At 40.4% G+C, this 21467-nt stretch overlaps 1 protein-coding gene across 1 annotated transcript in view; it reads right to left on the bottom strand.

Moving 5' to 3' along the window:
- ISM2 (isthmin 2) overlaps nucleotides 1-21467 on the bottom strand; it is a gene marked incomplete at its 5' end in the record, with an annotated part of 35452 nt that overhangs the window by 317 nt on the left and 13668 nt on the right. The window contains 4 exons of the mRNA XM_083349095.1: nucleotides 8279-8958; nucleotides 9784-9861; nucleotides 10430-10570; nucleotides 11188-11515. Coding sequence (XP_083205221.1) covers nucleotides 8441-8958; nucleotides 9784-9861; nucleotides 10430-10570; nucleotides 11188-11515 — 1065 coding nt within the window. The 3' untranslated portion in view covers nucleotides 8279-8440. The remainder of the gene's footprint in view (nucleotides 1-8278; nucleotides 8959-9783; nucleotides 9862-10429; nucleotides 10571-11187; nucleotides 11516-21467) is intronic.

Below are 21467 nucleotides of genomic sequence, written 5' to 3'. Positions count from 1 at the left end.
GGATTACTGATTTCTCATCCTGCTTTGGGGGACTATATCTAAAACTCTTCACTTCTCCTTGGGGGAAAAATGGATTAAGAAAAGCTCAATAAAAAAGGACTGATTTTTATCCAGGCTAAAACAGAAGTTTTATTTTTTGAAAGGAAACACTGGGGCGTCCCTTTGAGATTCATTCATTAAAATTAAGATGCAGACAGGACAGCAAACAGTAGCACATTCTGGATCCTTAATGACCAAGTTAATAAGATTCAGTTCCCTAAAGATGCAGCATTTGGCAATGTCCCTTTCAAGATCAACTGAATGACTAACATAACCAAATAATGTTAATCACAAACACATGCAATTTGAAATAAAGTGCTTTTATCTATAGTCAAATAAAGATTTTCTCATAAATGCTATTATATCTTTATTCAAAAGTATATTGAAATAATAAAATTATGAAGGAACAATATACATACAATACTTTAAAAATGGCTTAAATAGAAATGCACAGAATCTTAATTACCTGGTACAAAAATAAAATTCATCCCTTATCATTTTCTTGATCAAATAAAATTATAAAGCTTCCCTGGAGTGTAAGGTGCTTGTGATACCAGCAACATTGGATACACTAGAAGTAGACAGCCCCAACCTCTTCCAGGCAGTTGTCATTTACAGATTCCCACCATTGTTGACAAGTTGTGAATTTCCTCATTGGACCTGGACTCCAGTCAATCCTGTGCCTGACAAGCAAGAACAGTGGTGGGATTCAGTTGGTTTGCACCACTTTGGCAGAACCAATTGCTAATTTTTTGTTGCTTAGGCCAGAATGGACTTCTGGAAGTGGTATCCACACAGAGAACCGGTTGTTCACATATTTGAATCCCACCACTGGGCAAGAATTGTTGGTAACGGATCTCAGGATGGGATACTGAATTTTAGTAAGCAAATGGGCTTATTAATTTAAAGGGTGTACATAGCTTCCTTGGAAAAAAATGAAACTAGGGATAAAGTTCTGACCAAGAATAAAGGAAGTTAAGAAAGACTATATAAAAAATGTGTGAAGAATTATGTTTGTTCAGGTCAACCCTAAAAGTATTCTGTCTGGATACAGTAAACAGCTCAGTAAACCCTACTGGGTTTACCTAAAACTCTTTAGATTCATCATTCATCATACCTTTTTAATACCCCAGAGCCTGACAGCCATGAGTCCATAGTTGATTCTGTAGTTTAAATATAGGCCTAACACCTAACCATGAGCACCAACTACAATATACTCACTTGCAGATGCCCTGTTTTGGCACATTAATACATAGTCCTTAGAGATGAAGCAGTGGTGGCATCTCCCTTCTTGGGCATTCAGGGACCATGCAAGGTGTGTCAAATCTTTCTTTGTGGCACCTATTGTGTGAATTCAGGTGACAAGTAACGAAGATTGTCACTTATTGCCCATTCCAGGCTGCTGGGGCATACCTCCCTACTGCCTCTTTAGCCAGCCTTGTCTACTGCTATTCTACTCCCTAGAGAGTTAGATACAACCATGAGTCGGATTTAAGAAAAAAAACCCTACTTGCCAGGTATTCAAACAGCATGAAACAGGATAATAATGAAACATCTTGGGAAACAGCCTAAAATAAGATGGTACATATAACCAATTCTTCCCTGCCCTGCCTATGGAACTACCACAGAGGATGGAAGGATCTGTAGGCAAGCATGTGTTGCCTATAGGAAGGAAGGAAAAGGAGAGAATTCCTAAGGAAAAGTACTGTTTGTGATTCAGTTCCTTAGGTTTTAAATGTTTTCTATTCAGCTCATGCTACAGGAAAATAAAGTGAAAGGAGGAAGGGAAGAAGCCCACAGATGATGGATAGAATCCCCTAGCCAGCCTACCTTCTCCCCTGCCCAAATTTCCTGCTGCAGTACAATGATTACTTGCCTCCAGAAGTTGTGGGTCTTCCACCACTGGAAGTTTTAAAGAAGAGATTGGACTGCCATTTGTCCAGAATGGTATAGGTTGTCCTGCATGAGCAGTGGGTTGACTAGATAATTTGCAAGGTCCCTTCCAACTCTGGTTATTCTATATTCTGTATTAGGAGATGTCTGTCTGCAGGCTGAGTCATGCAGAGGAGGTAACAAAGAAATATAGAGACAATCAAGGAAGGATGGAAATCAGCCCTATTATGCTATTATATTTCTGCTGCCTCTAAATGTTATAGAAAGAAGTTGTAAAGGAAGACCAGAGCAGTGGATGAAGTAACAATCAAACAGATTATTTACTTGCTCCTTTTTATGCAGCATTTGTGGGGAGGAAATATGCTCAGTTTGCTTCTGAGAGACTATCAATATTTTAAAGGATATAGCAATAGCACTTATGGTAGACTTAACTACTACCCCATAGTGCTTTACCACTCTCTGGGCAGTTTACAATGTCAGCATATTGTCCCCAACAATCAGGGTCCTCATTTTACCAACCTTGGAAGGGATGGACGGCTAAGTCAACAACTTCAGGCTACAGGCAGAGTTTGCCTGCAATATACATTCTAACCACTGCACCACCAGGGTTCGTCCATGATGTGTCTTTTTTGGAAGCAAAGAACAGAAGGAGGCCAGTTCTGGCTGAAAGCTGACAGGCAGCTTTCCCATATCCTCTCATCTTTCTCCACCATTACCATGCGGACTGAATTGGATTGAGCATCTGGATGCAGTGGTGTATAGCTCAGTTCTAATAGTAGTCTGCAGTGGCTGCTGCTTAAATGTGGCGAACCACTCTCTCAAACCTGACTACCAAAACCACACTGGGAGTAATTTAACCTCACACAAGTTCACCCCGTAAACTTTTGTCATTTGTCTCTCTTATCCTTGTGCACTCAACACAATCTGTTTTATATGGGTGTGGGACCCTTGGTAGCAGATCTCCTGGGTATGTGAAAATAAAGAGAAAACCCATTTGTCATTGGATTCTGCTTTTGCATGATGATTTGTTCATTAAATGTTCAACTATTTTGTTTAAAAAAATCTGTAGCAGTTTATTTGCATTTTTGTACATTATATATCTATCTCAAAACTGTTAAAATTAGACAGTTCAGGCCATGTTCTCATTTAAGCACTTATACCATCTTCAAGTTTTATCCAGATTTTCTTGAGGTGTCATTTTATTTTATTAGATTTATTTTATTTATTTATTTTCACTAATATATCAGCATAACAGTAGTTATCCAATGCTTTACATGGTTAACAGATGTAGCATTAACAGCCCCCCTTCTGCATGGCAATATTGCAGCTTTGCCCCAGCTGGTTTCTGAAAGTGGAATAAAGGATCAAAATGTATCAGGTCATAGCCTTAAGTGTGGCCCAACAAGCCATAAGTTATTGCCTGAATCTGAGATTCACAAGGACTGAGATTATCCATAAGCAATTGCAACAGCTCAGAATTAGTTAATATATAGTGCTATCCATCTTATGCCAATGCAGAGGAACCTTCTAACTATTCCTGTCCAAAGCAAATGCCACCAAAAAGAATAAAACCCGGAATAGCAGATGGTTATGGTCTTAAAGGCAATAACATCCACAAAAAGGATTGTAAGACAACCATCACATCTGGATAGATATGGGTATGTTGTAAAATCAGTTGCTTAGCAACCAACATTTGTATTTTAGGCAATATATCATTAGTACCTCCTTTGGGATAGTAATCCAAGCAGGTTATTTAAATAATTTCTGGACCCTTCCTCAGCCTTTTTTTTCTCATTCAGGCAAATTATAATGCTCTCTTGTCTACAAGATGGTCTAATTTTGATGTAACAAACATAAGGTCAGTGTCAACAGGAAAAAAAGCATAAGTGATAGAAAATGCAACAGCTAGGTGATCTTTACCATTTAATCACTAAGACAACAAAAGGATGTGTGGAGCGGTGGATCAAGAATGTTCTCCTTGACATATACTTTGAACTTGGATGCTTTGAGCTTAGACTTCTATATGTCTCATTCTCATATTACTCTTCTTGCATATCAAGTTCCAGAAAAATAGCAGCATAATCTATTGCGATATTTTAAACACATTGTGTCATATGATGCTCTTGTTACAGTATTACTATTTTATATGTTGGAGAAGAAGACAGTGAAATCAAAAAAGAAAAGATGAAGAAAACCCAGAAGACCCTGAAAGGAAACAAAGTAAAACAATTAGCAAGTTTCAGTGAGGACTGAAGGAGTAATGACTTCAGAACTTATTCCAGCAAAATGGGGGGGGGGAATGGAATATAATGCAGAAACTTAACAAACCAACTGCTGACAACAGCATCTGAAACTTGCAGATGAATATTCCATCTAAAATATCATGACCACAAAGCCAAATATACTGTTATGGAAGCAGAAGACCTGTTATTTGATGAAGCCATGAAAAGAGCAAAAGGAGACAGGCTACTTATGGTCCACTAACTACTTGGTAGTAACCAAAAAACCTCCAAAACCCAATGAAGTTGCAGGTTTTTGTCAGATGGCACATACACACATCCTGCACTACAGCACTGGAATAACAGTAGTTAGTCCTCTTCTTGAGAGTTTGAAATATTGACATTTATTTTACGCTCATATGTTTTATATGGTATTTAATTGATTTTATTGTGCCAGTTAGTTTTTAATTTACTGAACCAGGTTGATATGTTTATATTGTGCCAAGGAATTATTTGGCTTTAATTTTTAAATGAGTTTTATTTGCAAACGAAATACTGCAGGTTATATATGTTATGACATGCTTAGTTAAAAGCACTAAGTAAAGCTAGTACTATTGTTACTTTTGAGAGATGCAGGTTTACACACAATAACAAACCTCTCTAGATTAGAACAAATAGAACAACAAATAGAACAGGGGCCTTGTTTTCCCAATTGGTCTGATGCTACAACTTTGCCACAACAATGGCATATTTTGATGCAACAAAATATTTTAAGTTTTCTCATTGGACATAAATGCCCTAATAATAATTAAGTAGCTAATAAGCAAGGTTTCCCTGTCTCAATCAAGATTTGAGTTCAATTATTATTCACCCAACAATTCCATATAGTTCCTTATTTGTACACTAGAGGTCACCTGGCTACCATCTCATTCCAGCAACATCCAGATGGCTCATCAGCACCAGTTAGGTCTTTAAGGGGAAAAGGAGCTTTTGGTTTTCTAAAAGTTCTATCCAGTTTCTGCAATAATAATAATGAAAGGAAACAGCAGTGACACCAACAGTGCAACAATAAAGCAACACTTAACAATCAGTGAGCTGAGGGGAGAAAAACAGCAGCAATCCAAGGAGCTGGCATGATAAATACTGCAGAGGCACATATTAACATGCATATAATCTGCATTCCAGGACTGGATGAAATTTGCTAATTGGTACTAAATCTGTAACATTAGATAGTTGTTGGTTTTTTTTTTTAAAAAAAAAGCATTTCTAGCAAATAGTAAAAATCACAATTTAGGAGAGAAAAAGTCATAATAAAGAAGGCTTTGTTGTCTGATATAACATTTGCATAAAAATTATGTCAAACAATTGAAGTAGGTGTTTAATTTTTATAACTTATTTATACAAAATATTGGGCTTCTTTTAACTAAAGAAAGGTCCAAAATATGAAGAACTTAGATGTCAAACCTCCAACAACATCTTAATGGTTATCAAGTATTCCAAACGTTAACTTTCCTTTCATCTTGCCTGTGTGAAAAGAACTGCATTGCCTCAAAGGAAGACAAAATCCCACTGAAATTTAAAAAAAAATAGAATATCATTTGGAAATGTTTTTATCCTCAAAAGCTCAGAAACCAACAGATATGTAATTAATATTGCTTATCCCACCTATTTCTACCAAAAAAGGATCCCTAAACTAGAAGCTGTGGCTGCAAACAATCTTAACTGGAGCAGGAGCAGAATATAAAGTATAAACCATATGGGAGGGCAGTTGTGATCCAAAATACCCCAGTTAAGGGGCCTTTCCTTGCTTAGCCATTATGCAAACATCCTAACCTAATCTAAGATGGGATAACTATAGAGACCTCCCCATTTAATCCTGCAAGAAAATGAGTTGAGCTATAGAATGGCTAGGAGATCCAGGTCCCCCATTATAAAATCTATTTTCACATTTAGTTGTCACTGAACACGTCTCCCTAGGATTGGTTGGCTGCAAAGGCTAAAGACGTACACAGACAAGTCGCTCCACTTTTTAGCATTTACAACCAACAATTATTCCAAATAAGGAGAAAAATCCCAGCAGAGATTCTTACCCTAAAGTTCTTAAAAATACACCTTATTCCACAATACAAATAAGCAATGTGTCCCAACAGTGCAGTTTGTATGTTCAGATATCCCATCTGGCTTAGATGATGGGGATAGGTCACAAGTCAGACAAACACAGCTGTGTGTTCTTCATGACAGGAATGTGCCTTAAGTTACTTGCATGCGTTTCTCAGTTTCTGGATTGTTTTAATATTCCTGGGGGCCTTATTGTAGCTAGGGAATCTAGGTCTTTTTCTGTTTCATTTCCCCCTCCCCCCAAAAGGCTTCTTTCCACTAGCATGTTTTTCTTCTCATAGGCCACTTTGGTAGGACTGACCTTGTAGTTTAAGATTTTGGAGGTGCCTTTTTTCCTGGCAATTTATTTTCTGCAGAGATTGTGGAAGCATCACACTGCTGGAGAAGGACTGGTGAAGCAGATGCAGTGGGAGTGTGGTAGAGAGAAGGACTGCAGCAGGAACAGGTAGGGATTATTTTGGAATAAATGTGGCTTGGAGTACTGTCACTTTTACTTTGCTTCTTTTTCTCTCCCTTTCCTTTATACCTCACTGATGTCAGGAAGACTCCAGCAGTGTGGCCTACAGTACTTGCAGTGGTATGAAAACAGAATTTCTTACTCAACAGAATTTCACAACATAACCATATCATTATTAGGCTTCTGCTGAGGCATCTGAAGCCAGTTTAAGGTAGTCTGGCATGAAAGTAGTGTTTTCCCTAGCATTGCAACCCAAGTCTCCACAGGCGGGCCTTCCAGGGGACAGGGAGGAGAGGTTTTTGGAAGCTGGTGATTAGCTGAGCTTCAGCTGGATTACTTTAGGAGTTCCCTTCCTATCCAGTTGCTGGGTTTTAGGGCTGCATGGCCCTTTCAGATGTAGCTGTAAGGGACACCAGAAACCTCTCGTGGTACAATGACATGGGATATCAGGCACTTCCAGGAGAAATTGGGTCAGGACTCTGTATGCAGAGTGATGACTTTCGCTGAGGTAGTGTTATCATGTGGTGTTAGCAGCAACAGTAAAGAGATTTGACTGGATTAGTAGCTGACAGGATTCAGTACAAAGCGCGTAAGCACAGATACAGATTTTGCCAAGGACCATCTGCCCAGCAGAACCACAAAGCTGTGAAAACAGGAACATTTTGGTCTTGAACTATAGTCTCCCACCATCCTGAAAGGTGTTCAAGGACATGGTGTAGGAAAGACTTTCCAAATCTAGTGTCTTGTAGAAAAGAATACGTTACTCAGAGTTCCCAGCTTTTGTCCTAATAGACAGAGAATATAGAGTGATGAACATTTGGTAGGGAAAGTTGGACTAATGTTATATGTACTGTGACTTTCCCAGGGCAGCTGGATTCTTTCACATATCTTTTGAAGGGTTTTTTGGGAGGGTGAGGATTACACAATCCAAAATGCTATTTATTCAGGTAGACTGAAACTGGATTCAGTTTGTTCCATCAGTTTTGGATGAAGGTTAGCCTCATCTCCACTGGGGAAGAGCCTGTTTCATTTCCATCCTGGAATTTGCATTCCTAACTTTCTAACATCTCCACCTCATCGTCCAGTTTTCCCTGAAATGTATGGAATGTAACACACCAAGATGGTGTCTTCTGTTTTCTTTCCTAGGATTGTGCCAAAATTACATAAGAGTACATCCAGACTCTTCTTTCTACAAAGATTCTGACGTTCCCTTTTACCTAAATATGTAATTTGGGGATACTAATCTATTTCTGGAATTTCATACACCATGAGTACCCATCTGATTTATGCAAAAGGAATTCGCAACCTGCACTGTAAGACATGCCAAACATAATAGCAAACGAATCAAGATAACCACTTAAATTCTTGGGCTCTACCCTTGTCCCAAATCCCTCCAGACAAATTGCTAGCCTTCTAACACATCCCTGAAAGCCAGTCAGCTCGGGATAACTTCTGAGTGTTGAGAAAAGACAGAAAAGAAAGCGGAGGTTGTTATAGAGAACTCAGGACTGGAACCTCTGAGGAGATCGTTTAGGCTGCTCTACAAACTTACCTTGTTACTAAGGTGATAACAAAATAACATATAATTCTGAAGTTGCAGAGACCTTTGATATAACTACTGGGGCGAGGTTGGAGAAACAATAAGTGTTATGTTGTTGAGCAAGGGAGACAGAAGGGGCATCCTGATCTCCTCAGCCTCCTTCTCGTTGCTCTATTAATACTCTCTGGCCTCCTGTAGTTGAGAAAGGTATACATCCTCTGGAGGGTTGACAGCACACTGTTGCCCATTATTGGGAGGCCGCACAGCATGGTATCGACTCCAGTCCCCTTTGCAGAGGATCCAAGGCAGCATGTCCACCTTGTAGTGTAACTCAGGAGAGAACTCTGTGCTTATGAGGTTGGGCGCTCCTGCTCCCTTGCCTCGGGTAATAAGCTTGGTGTTCTCATCATAGCAACAGTGTTGGGCACCTAGAGTGGTGCTGTCCAGGGACAGCATGGAACGCAAGCAGAAACGGGCTGTGGGTTTGTAGATGTCCAATCGCTCCTTTGGCCCACTGGCATCCAGCCATCGGAAGTTCATGCCTTTCTGCTCATCTTGCAAGTTTACAGCACTATAAACAGCTTCTAAAGGGTAAGAGCAGGGACAGTTGGGTAGGTCTGAAAGCACTTTGCTTAGATATTTGTTGAGGAAATCACTCTTGCAATTAAGCCATTTCTCACAACTATCCACATCTGGGAAAGGAAGGAAGAATCAAATCAGCATAAGTCATTAGGAGATTATGTCTTAAAATTTGTGTCCAAATTCTAAGAAAGCAAACACGTTTTACTACAATTTCCATGGCTCAGCTTAGCCTTTCCCATCATAATGACCTCCAAATAAGTTGGTAAATTAGTCACCTCCTCTGAGGGAACTCGTATTGCTTAAAAATTATGGATTTTTTGTAATCCAACACGTATCAAAAGATGCTACGGTGGGGAAAGGTGATTTTAAGCATGTTAGAGAATAAGCTCAGGTGTTTATTAAAACTACAGCACAAATGTAAGAAACATTTACAAAATATTTGGAGGACAAATAGCAGAGCTTCTTGAATTCAGAAGCGGGTAGCAAGAAGTAAAACAGAGATCCTTGAACTTATTTTGAAATCTTTACTTACTACAAGAAAATGTATTTTTCTGAAAATAGTATTAATAGCAGATATAAATAGCCACAGCGATAGGGTGCAAAAGTAATTATTTGGTGTAGCAATTAAGAGTTGGGGGGAATCTGTTAACTTCAATTCACTTCATTTTCTTATTTTCCACTCAAATGTATTTCTTCCTGTTTCTGCATCCATTTGCAATATTAATAAAGATCACAAAACTTTGTATATTCTAATGCCTATTTGTTCTAGCATAAAAATTGAGAGCAAAATTTGAATGTCAAAGGCTACCAATACCTTTGTCCACATATAGTTTTGGGAAGTATGAATGAGACAGATCCACATTACAGTGCAGTTTCTTGTTATTCCCTAATAACAATCCTAATATTATTGTCTTAAGGGCAAGGACTTTACTGGCCTGCATTCAGAATCTCCGTGGCATTTTCAGCTTCAGATGGTGTCTCTTCAGTGGTAGAAGCCATTGCCCCAACTTCTCCTTGAGAAAAGCACAGAAGCAAACAGGTCAGAGTGTACACTGTGAGATACAATCTGTTTTACGTAAAAGATATACTTGTACAGGTATAGAAACTCCACCAGTTTTCTTATCATTTCCAAGACCACAATCTGCTCCCACATATGGAAGGGCTGAAAGCTTCCTTTTGAACTTCACAGTAGACTTTTAACTGATGGCCTCAATACAGCTTGTATATCAAACAGATGAGCAAAGGTATGGTGGAAATGGTTGCAATTAACAATAAATCCATTGATTTTTCAGGACTGTAATCAAATATTGCTCCACTGCAGGAGACAATCCAGTTCCAGATGTGTCTTCATTTTATTATGTCAAGGAAATGGCCAAAAGCATTTTCCTCCTTTTCAGATTCCACATTAATTCTCATAGGATGTCTGAAAAGACAATTTCTAAAAACTCAAAAAGAATTCCCACATGGTCCAGATGAGACAGCAATAGAGCATGCCCATAGACTGATATGTGTGAATGAGTAACTCTGAAGCATTAAAGCACAGCCCATGGAAATACTGCAGCCCAGAAAATTAGAACATACCAGGACAGTGCTGCAGCTCACAAGTTCTTGATTCTGTGGCTGTGCATGCATAACCACAAGACCGGGTTCTCTTCTGATGGCCACTGCTACAGGTTACACTGCAGGAAGACCAAGGACTCCAGTCCTCTTCTTCTTCATAATCTGGAGACAACAGCAGCAACAACAACAAAATAAAACCAAACACATAAAGATCCAACCAAGTCTAGTGAAGTTAGAATCCTTCCGCAAGATACACATAAAAGGTCAGTGTGAGCTATACTTCTGTCATGAAGGCTTTTCCCCATGGTTCTTAATATGAGACGATGCTCTCATTTGCAAATGATGCTACATTTTACTAGATTTTTTTAGTGAGGAACAAAAGGGGGAGTTTAGCTCCTAGAAGTCCCATCCATTGATCAAACTCTGCCTCAGAATTCTCAACTTGCAGGCCAATACAACCTATATCTTCTAGATGTGCTTGGGCTACAATTTCCAGAATCCCAGTCATTGACTATGCTGATGGGAATTCTGGCAGCAACAATCACAACATATAAATGTCTGCTTTGGAAAACTGTTCATAGTATACAATATAAAGGGAAGTGTAAATTTCATGCAGCATATGCCATGGCCATTCATGAATGAAAAATGCTCAGTTTCAACCAGCTCCTTCTACACACTGAGATCACATCAAATGAGCTGTTCACCAGCTATTGTTCCTTAATGGAAGGAGGGTATACTCAGCAGATTAGATTTACCAAGAGCAAAAAAGGTAGACTCACCATAGTTGTATTTCTCTTTTAAGATCCAATTCTTCCGATTAGGCCACCTCTGATGCCAATTTCCCCCCACTCCACTCAGTACTATTTCTTCTTCATCATACTCTGATGTATAATCTTCCTCTTCCTCCTCCTCTTCTTCATCCCTGCTCTTTAGGTTCAAACTGTCATCACCATCCTCTATGGGATCTGTGTATTCCCAGAAAAGAGGCCAAAAGAGGTCCTTATGAGAGAACCAGTCAGAGGAAGACAGGGACCAATCATTACTAGTCTCCTTCAGCAAGTCCATCTCCATCTCTGCTTGAGGATCATTCACCACCTCAATGGTCACCTGGAAGTCAAGGCATTGAATCAGACTATTTTGGAAGCATCAGCACTAAATCAAAAGATAAGCAGCACATTTTACCTTCAAATATCTATATGTCTTTCACATCTTACCTTTATTGCCCCCAAAATGTTGTCCTTGTAGCTCTTGTCTCTCTGCTTTCTCAAACTATTCTTCATACTTACTTATTCTCTTTCCACCTGAATTAATTTTCAAACTCTATTTGCATATTTTCTATTTCTATTTAAGCATAACTATTTGAGGAATGGGGGGCGCAATGGCTCAGTGGTTAAAGACACTGAGCTTGTCAACTGGAAATCTAACAGCCCAGGTCTGACACCCGAGCACCACATGACAGCGTGAGCTCACGTCCTTGCCCCAGCTCCTGCCCATCTAGTAGTTTGAAAGCATGCAAATATGAGTAGATAAATTGGTATCACTTCGGTGCACCTCGGCATATAGTCATGTAGTCACATGACCATGGAAATGTCTTCGGACAACGCTGGCTCCCTCAGCAAAGAAATGGAGATGAGCATCACCCCCTAGAGTCAGACATGACTGGATAGGGGAAACCTTTACCTTTGACCTTTGTTTGAGGGATATAAATTATGGATTGTGTGAATGTGCTAATGTTTTTCTCCCTCTTTCTTTCATAGCTTTTGAATCTGAAATCATCCAGTAAAGCTCCCGGGTGAAACATTCAGAGAAGACAGCCACCTTCAAACTGCATAGTTAACAAAGGTATCTTGTTATAAATGTAATGATAGATACAACCATTACAACTTTAAAAGGAGGGCCAAGCATATTCATGGAAAATAAGGCTTTCCATGAGTACAAACCACAATTAACTATGAATTATCCTCAGTATTTATAGGCAGGCAGCATGAAGATAGGCATATGGCTAACTACTGTGAAAATAACATGATGAACCACATAAGCTTTGGATGTGATCTAGCACAGTTCTTGTAAAAAACATTAAAATAACATAAGTAACAAATAAGATTGAACAAATTATTTGAAAGAGTTCCTTTGGAATATGCAGGACTGTATATAAAGCATTGTGTCTTAAACTCTTAAAGAAAGAGAAATAATTGATTTAAGTGTTTGACAGAGGTTGCTTTGAATATTCTACCATGCACTGAGCCCTTCCTTTCAAGAACCTTGAAGAGCCCTAATATTTGAACCTGTTCTCAGCCATCAGTATTTAATAATGATAAATGTATCTATCACTATTTTATAATCAGTTAGAACAGGGGGGTCAAACTCAATTTCATTGAGGGCTGCATCAGCATTGCAGTTGCCCTCAGGGGGCTGGGTGGGTATGGCCTGGGTGGGCGTGGCCTACTGGGTGGGCATGGCTAGAGTGTGCATGGCCTACTGGGTGGGCGTGGCCAGCTCTACATCATTCGCATCAAGGGTGCCTATGGGGGCCTGGGCAGGAGTGGGACAGATCTGAGGGTCTCTGGGCCAGGGCCAAGGCAGTGGGGGCCATTCCCTCACTGTTTCCAGGATGGCTTCACGGGCCGCATGAAACCATTTCGCGGGCCGGATCTGGCCCCCGGGCCTTGTGTTTGACATGTCTGAGTTAGAAGAACTAAACATATTTCACCAGTGAGTATCACTAAGTTTTGCCTACTTTACAAAATTAACATGAATTTGGGAAACTCTGGAAGACAGTGGAGGATAGGGAGCCTGGTGTGCTACAGTCCATGGGATTGTGAAGACTCGGACACAACTTAGCAACTGAACAACAACAGTTCCAAAGTTAAAATGCTCTTACGTGCAATGTCAGGCAATGAATGATTTTAGAATAGACTTTCAGAGCCACAAGGTAGTAAAAAAAGAGGCAGACACAGAAAGTTTTTAAATTAAAAACGGGATATTCTATAAGTGGTACAATATTCCACCTCTACCTGCTACACAGCAAATAAAATAATTTGTGCCTTTTAGTCAGTCTTGATTCCTAGCAGCTACATGGACAAGTCAATGTGGTTTTCTTGGCAACATTTTTTGGAAGTGGTTTGCCCATGAATTCTTCATAGGGCTTAGAAAGAATCTTCTTCTTTTAGCATTTTTTCCCACAACTACAAGGTCTGCTTCCACTTTTTGGATCAACCAAGTGTTGATTCATTGATAGCAGCAGGAATTGACCAGCCACCTGGCTTGTCACCCTAGTGACTGGCCTAAAGTCTGGATGACTTTCAGGCCTAAGGCGGGCTTTCATGCCTAAGGCGGGACTAGAACTCAGTTGCCTGATTTTTAGCCTGGTGCTTTAACCACTAGACCAAATTAGCTTAGTAAGACTTCAAAGGAGTAACTAGCCCAAAGCCACTGACCCAGCTTTGTGCATAAGATAGGGCTCAAAATCTTACAGTGTGTAGCCCAGTGCCTTTAACCATCATATCAAAATGACTTACACAAAATATATCTTCTAATGACTTCCGGTGGCGTCGCGGCGCCGAAGACAGCCTTCCCGGGCTGCCCGCGGCTCAGCTGTTTGTTTTTTTCGCCCGTAACAGCGCCGAACAGCTGTTCGGGCGAAATTGAAGCCCCCTCCTCGGGAGAAGAGGAGGGGGTGAGGCCCCAGGTAGGGGTAGAGCTCTCCGAGGCCGCCTGAGCTTGGAGCTTGGGCGGCTGAAGGATTGAACTCCCCCGTAGCCTGGGTTGCTCCCAGCTGGCCGGCGTGTCTGCTCTGAACTTTCTGGAGCGGAGCCAGGCGTCTGCGAACCATCCCTGCCTGAAGAAAGGACTATGATTTAAAGGAGCAGGCAGAGCGGTACAAGAGATAAAGGTGAAGAGGCTTATTTTAATATACTCTCTAACTACTTGAACTTTTTAAACTCTAAGTGAAAGTGCGTCATATTTGAGGATTAAAAGATGGCGGCGAAACCTCCCCCTAAAACTCTTCGGAGTGGTGGATCCTCGCCAGTGCAACAATCATCTTTACAGGCGTTGCACCCTTCTGAAGCGCTGACAGCGAAGGAGTTTCGAGATGCTGTGGATAAACTTTTGGACTCAATTAATCAATCAATGGCTGATAAATTTGCGCAGATGGAGGAGAAATTGGAGAAACTGGAGGAGAGAATGGAAGAGAGGATGGAACAGAAGCTCAGCGTGATGAAGGTAGACATTTTGTCTTCAGTGCATAAAGTGGCGGAATGTGTGGAAGAATTAGATGAAAAGATGGATGATTTGGATCAAAGGAATGCTATATTAGAAGTCAAAGTAAGAGAGAATGAAAATGTAAGAGATAAACTGGAGAAGGACTTAAGTTTAGCCCAATTTTACCAGATGCAGTTTGCTGTCAGAATCAGAGGTTTAAAAGAGGATACTAAAGAAGACTTGAAGCAGCTGATCTCTGAGGCTTTTGAAGAAGTATTAAACCTGCCAGCATCTGAAATAAGAGCAGCTATGGATAAAGTGTTTCGGGTGAATTCATGGATTGCCAGACAGAGGAAGTTGCCTAGAGATGTGGTGGTTTATTTTGCAAAAAGAGAGATCAGAGATCAAATTATACAAGCTGCCTATGATGTTAAAGTGGTGATTGCTGAACAAGAAGTTTTGGTTTTAAAAGAAATTCCTCCAAGGATTTTAAGGGGAAGGAAGGATTATACATTCCTCGTGCATGAGCTCAAGCAAAGAGATATAAGGTTCAGATGGGAGATTCCTCAGGGGCTGATGGTGATGCATGAAGGTAAAAGGTACCGGTTGATTACTGTGAAGCAAGCGCGTGATTTTTACAACAATGTTTTAAAAGCAACTCCATTAACGCTCCTGGAAGCTGGGAAAGGATCTGGAGAAGAAGAACAACAAGAGGAGGAAACGGAGGAAAGTGGAGTGGGAGGAGATCAAGTTACAACTTCTTTGGATGATCCTAGAGAGCAAAGAGTGACGCGTGCTGCTTTAAAACGAGCAAAGAAAATAATAGAACAAGATCAACAAAAGTCTTCAGTTTCTTCGCAACGTACATACAGTCAAGCTGTGGGAGGAGCTCGGCCTAAAGAAGTTAGTCCTATCAAGGCTGTGGTCCATGGGCTTCTGGAGAATATTCATGGCAACTAAATTCTTAACTTGGAATGTTAATGGACTGAATTCACCGCAGAAGAGGAAGAAAGTTTTTCAATATTTAAAGCAATTTAAGATAGACGTTATATGTTTGCAAGAAACGCATATTAGAGTTTTGGATCAAAAGTATTTATTGAACGCGAGACTGGGTACGCATTTTGTTGCCTCTGCAGAGAATAAGAAAAATGGAGTAGTTGTTTATGTTAAAAGTGCTCTAACAGCAGATTTAATTGAAGCAGATAAGCATGGAAGATATGTTATGATTGAGCTGCTGTTAGAAGGTAAAAAGATGCTTCTAGTTGGACTATATGCACCTAACCAACAACAAGCTGATTTTTTTAGTTTACTTCATACAAAGCTTACCCAGTTGGATTATAAATCTTTTATTTTTATGGGAGATTGGAATGGTGTTCTGGATGTACACTTGGATAAAGCTGGAGCTTTTAAGCGTGTTCCAAGCCACGCCAGATTGCCTAAAACTTTTTTTGAATTGAAGGATGATTTGGAATTGCGAGATATCTGGCGTGAGAGGCACCTGCAGGAGAAGGATTATACTTTTTACTCTGACAGACACCAATCTTTCTCAAGGATTGATTTTATTTTGTTGACTAATGACTTCTTTTTGAGAACTAAAAAAGTGAAGATATGTGCAAGAACTATTTCAGACCACAGTCCAGTTTGGTTGGAGATTGATAAGGAGAAAAGAGATAGGCGCTCGTGGCGCCTAAATGAGAACTTGTTTAGAGATCAGAAAAATGTGGAAGAATGTAAACAGCGGATGAAGGATTTTTTCGAGATTAATATGAATAAGGGTACCTCGATGGATATGGTTTGGGATGCTAGTAAGGCCTATATGAGAGGGGTGTTGATATATATGAATAATAGACGTAGACGTGTAATGGAAACTAGAAGGAAAGAACTGGAGAATGAAATAAAGGAAAAAGAAAGGGTTTTGATTTTGAATCCAGGGGACGTGAAGATTAAAGAGGCTATTAGGCTGTTAAGAGGACAATTTGATAAATTAATGGCAGACCAAGTGGCAACCAATCTGCGGTTTGCTAGGCATAATACTTTTTGCAACGCTAATAAACCAGGCAGATGGTTAGCCTATAGACTGAGGAAGAAACAAAGGGCCTCTAACATAGACAAGATTGAATATAAAGGAAGGGTTGTGTTTCAACAGAATCTAATTAAGGATGCTTTTGTGGATTTTTATTCGAAATTATATACCAAAGAGGAAATTGAGGTAAAAGACATTGATAAATATTTGGAGAATGCTAATATTCCGGTCCTTACGCAAGCACAAAGAGAGGGGATTAACCAACTGATCACAGAAGAAGAAATCCTTACAGCAATTAAGGATTTGAAGGTTGATAAGGCGCCCGGTACGGATGGCTTGTCTGCGGCCTTTTATAAAAATTTACAATTTGAGATGATAAAACCGTTAAAGGAACTGTTCCAGACAATCCAGAGGGGGGGAAAGGTGCCACCGTCTTGGAGAACAGCTTTTATCTCATTGATTCCGAAGGAAGATCAGGATGCTACTCAAGTTAAAAATTACAGACCGATTTCGCTTTTAAATACAGATTATAAGATATTTGCTAAGGTTTTGGCTAATAGACTGATGAGGGTTCTGCAACAGGTGATTCATGGGGATCAAACGGGGTTTATTAGTGGTAGGCAAATGAAAAATAATGTTAGACATATAGTTGATGTGTTAGAGTTTTTGGAAAGACACAACCAGATCTCTGCAGCGCTAATCTTTTTAGATGCTGAAAAGGCTTTTGATCAATTGAATTGGCAATTTCTGTTGAGAATGTTAGATAAAATGGATTTTGGGGAAAATTTCTTGCAGCCGATTAGGGCATTATATCAAAAGCAAACTGCCCGAATCATAGTTAACAATAGCTTGACGGCAGTATGTAATATTGAGAAGGGTACAAGGCAAGGATGTCCGTTATCGCCCTTGCTATTTGTATTAACTTTAGAGATATTATTGAACAAGATTCGGAATTCGGAAAAAATTAAGGGGATACAAGTTGGAGATCAAGATTATAGATTGAGAGCATTTGCAGATGATCTGGTTGTTACAGTGACCCAGCCAGAGAATTCTGTTGTGGACCTGATAGAGATAATAACACAATATGGGAAGGTTTCTGGATTTAAAGTAAATGTACAGAAAACTAAAATTTTGGCTAGAAACATGACAGTTTCACAGAAGGCCTTCTTGGAAGGATTAACTGGATTTGAGATTGTTAAAAGGGTTAAATATTTGGGGGTAATTTTGTCGCCCTCGAATACAAAGTTATATAAAAATAATTACGAAAAATTGTGGGGGAAAATTCAAAAAGAATTGGAGAGTTGGCAAAAATTGCAATTGACTTTGTTGGGACGGATTGCAGCAGTGAAAATGAATGTCCTGCCCAAATTTTTATTTTTATTTCAAATGATACCGATTCTTAAGAAAGATTCTAACTTGGAGGAATGGCAGCGTGGTATCAATAAATTTGTGTGGGCAGGGAAAAAGCCACGAGTTAAACTTAAGATTATGCAGGATATTCGTGAGAGAGGTGGCCTTAAATTGCCTAATTTTAAATTATATTATGAAGCTGCTGCATTAGTAGGAATAAGTGATTGGATTAACTTGACGCAATCGAGGTTATTAAATCTTGAGGGCCATGATTTGTTGTTTGGCTGGCATGCATATTTGTTGTATGATAAGAAGGTAGGTACCGTGTTTAGGACGCATATTCTAAGACAGGCATTGCTGAGAGTTTGGAAGAAGTATAGACATAAGCTAAGTTGTAAGATACCATTGTGGGCAATTCCAAAACACGCAATAGAAAATATACATGCTGGTTTCAAACACGATGAGACTACCTACAAGGAAATTTTAAGTTTAGAAAGGAATGTTTGGTGTTTGAAATCATATAGCTTCTTGCGAGAAGAGAAGGTTGTACAAACATGGTTTCAATATACTCAGCTACGGGCCAGGTGGAAAGAAGACCAGAAAATTGGATTTGCAACGATTGATGAAAATTTGATAAAGCAAATTAGACATCAGGGACCTGCACACATTAAACGGATATATCTTGCACTGATTGAGATTGATTCAGAAACAGAGCTTGTTAAGGACTGTATGATAAAATGGGCCCAAAATATCCAGGAAGTTATTACTATGGATATGTGGGAGAAGATTTGGGTGAGGAATGTGAAATTTACTCAAGCTCAAAACTTAAGAGAGAATTTTTATAAGATGTTTTATAGATGGCATTTAGATCCTAAAAAACTTGCAAGTATGTACCCGAATTATCAGCCTAAGTGTTGGAGGTGCGGGGCTGAAGATGCAACATATTTTCACATATGGTGGACATGTAAAAAGGTTAAGGCCTTTTGGATTAAAATCTGGTGGAATATACAGAAGATTTTTAAAAGAAGGATAAAGTTTTGTCCGCAATTTTTTTTGTTGGGAATAATTGTTGATGCTACAGTGGTGGACTCTAAGTTGATGCTGAATTTAATTACGGCAGCAAGACTTTTGATAGGACAATATTGGAAGAAAGAGGAGCTGCCGACCATAGAAGAATGGACTTTAAAGGTTTCCGACCTGGCAGAGATGGCGAAGATATCGGCTTATTTGAAAGATCACTCGCAAGAACGTTATATTATGGAATGGAGAAAGTGGATTGAGTTTATCCAGAATAAGTATAGGGTTAAGAAGTTTTATCTAGCATTTGAATAAGTCTTCTTTCGTGTTTTTTCTTTTCTTTTCCAATTTTCTTTTTTATATATATTTAATAATGTTAAGTTTTGTTTGTTCTTATACAAGTTAGAGGGTGATGGATTTTAGAATTTATGGTTGTTAGTATATGGTTGCTTATGATTGTTTTTATATATATATACCTTGTATTTAGCTCTGGGAAGTCCGGGGGGGGGAGGAGGGTGGGGGGGAGGTACGGGGAGGGAAGAGGGAGGGGGGAAGGGGGGAGGCAAGGGAGGGAAGAGGGAGGGGGGAGCTGGGGAGGGGAGGGTCGGGGGGGATGGGGGTTTTTAATGGAAAATTGTATTGTAAAACTTTTCAATAAAAAAAAATATATATATCTTCTAATATTTATCAGTATTTATTCAGCTTGCTGTTTATCCAACATTCAGAGCGAATATTATCAAACGAAAAGAAACATACATTCTAAACATTTTCAGGGCAATTAGTCAACTGAATGTGAACATACTTTAACTTCTTGTAAAACAAATGAGTCAATGAATGACAGAAATGGAGAAACATAAAAACAATCCTGTTCTGTAAGACACACATTAATTGAATGTATACAGCAGCGACTGAATTAATGTAACTCATATGCACTGTAGCTTTGGAAACTGGACTAAATGAAGTCCTTCTCTTATGCCATTTTGAATATAAATTTCCCTATTGTGTATACAAATATAATACAGTTCTGCTTTGTACTTATTTGGAGGGACAATTCAATAATATTTATTTATTTATTTATTTAGTTACATTTATATACCGCCCTATTCCCTGAGGACTCAGGGCGGTTTACAGGGAATTAAAAAATCCACCATACAAAAGTTAAAAAACCAAATTAAAAAATATTAAATTGACCCTGTATACTTAAAACCCCAGTTAAAAATTTCTCCTCAGCCTGGGCCTGAGAGCTCAAAGAGCCAGGTCTTCAGGCCCCGGCGGAATGATCGGAGGTCGGGGGCAGTCCTCAGCTCCACCGGCAGCTGGTTCCAGAGGGCAGGCGCTCCCACTGAGAAGGCCCTATCCCTGGGTGTCACCCGCCGGCAATCTCTCACCGGCGGCACCCTGAGCAGACCCTCCCTGTGGGAGCGCACTGGGCGAAGGGCGTTTGATGCCGGCAGCAGGTGTTCCCTCAAATAGCCCGGACCCAGGCCATGTAGGGCTTTATAGGTAATAACCAGCACCTTGAATTTCACCTAGAGGGCAACCGGAAGCCAATGCAGCTCGCGGAGTAGAGGTGTTATATGGGAGTATCGGGAGACCACCATTACAACTCGCGCGGCCGCATTCTGCACCAGTTGAAGCCTCCGAGTGGTCTTCAAGGGCAGCCCCATGTAGAGAGCGTTACAGTAGTCCAAACGGGAGGTCACAAGCGCATGAGTAACTGTGCGTAGGGCGTCTCGGTCCAGATAGGGACGCAACTGGTGCACCAGGCGAACCTGTGCAAAAGCCCCCCTGGTCACGGCTCCTATGTGGTCTTCAAAATTGAGCCGTGAGTCCAGGAGGACGCCCAGGTTGCGAGCCCTATCAACGGGGGGTAACACCTCACCCCCCATCGTTAGAGGTGGAATAAGTTGGTTAACCCGAGATGCCGATATGCACAGCCACTCAGTCTTGGCGGGATTGAGACGAAGCCTGTTTCTCCCCATCCAGACCTGAACCGCCTCCAGGCAACGGGACATCACGGAGAGGGCATCGCTGGGTTGGTTCGGGGTGGAAAGAAAAAGTTGGGTATCATCAGTGTACTGGTGATACCCCACCCCGAAACCACGAATGATCTCGCCCAGCGGCTTCATATAGATGTTGAACAGGAGAGGCGAGAGGACCGACCCCTGAGGAACTCCACAAATGAGAGACCTCGGGGCGGATCTCTGCCCTCCTGTCAACACCGACTGCGAGCGGCCCTGGAGGTAGGAGGAGAACCACCATAGAACGGTGCCTCCCACTCCCAACCCCCTGAGACGCCGCAGCAGGATACCATGGTCGATGGTATCGAAAGCCGCTGAGAGATCTAATAGGACCAGGACAGAGGAGCAACCCCTGTCCCTAGCCCTCCAGAGATCATTCACCAGCGCGACCAAATGCCGTCTCCGTGCTGTGTCCGGGCCTGAAGCCCGATTGGTACGGGTCCAG

The sequence above is a fragment of the Vipera ursinii genome, assembly GCF_947247035.1.
Source record: "Vipera ursinii genome assembly, chromosome: 1".
NCBI classification, from domain to species: Eukaryota; Metazoa; Chordata; class Lepidosauria; order Squamata; family Viperidae; genus Vipera; species Vipera ursinii.
This window is presented reverse-complemented; position numbering and strand designations above follow the sequence as displayed.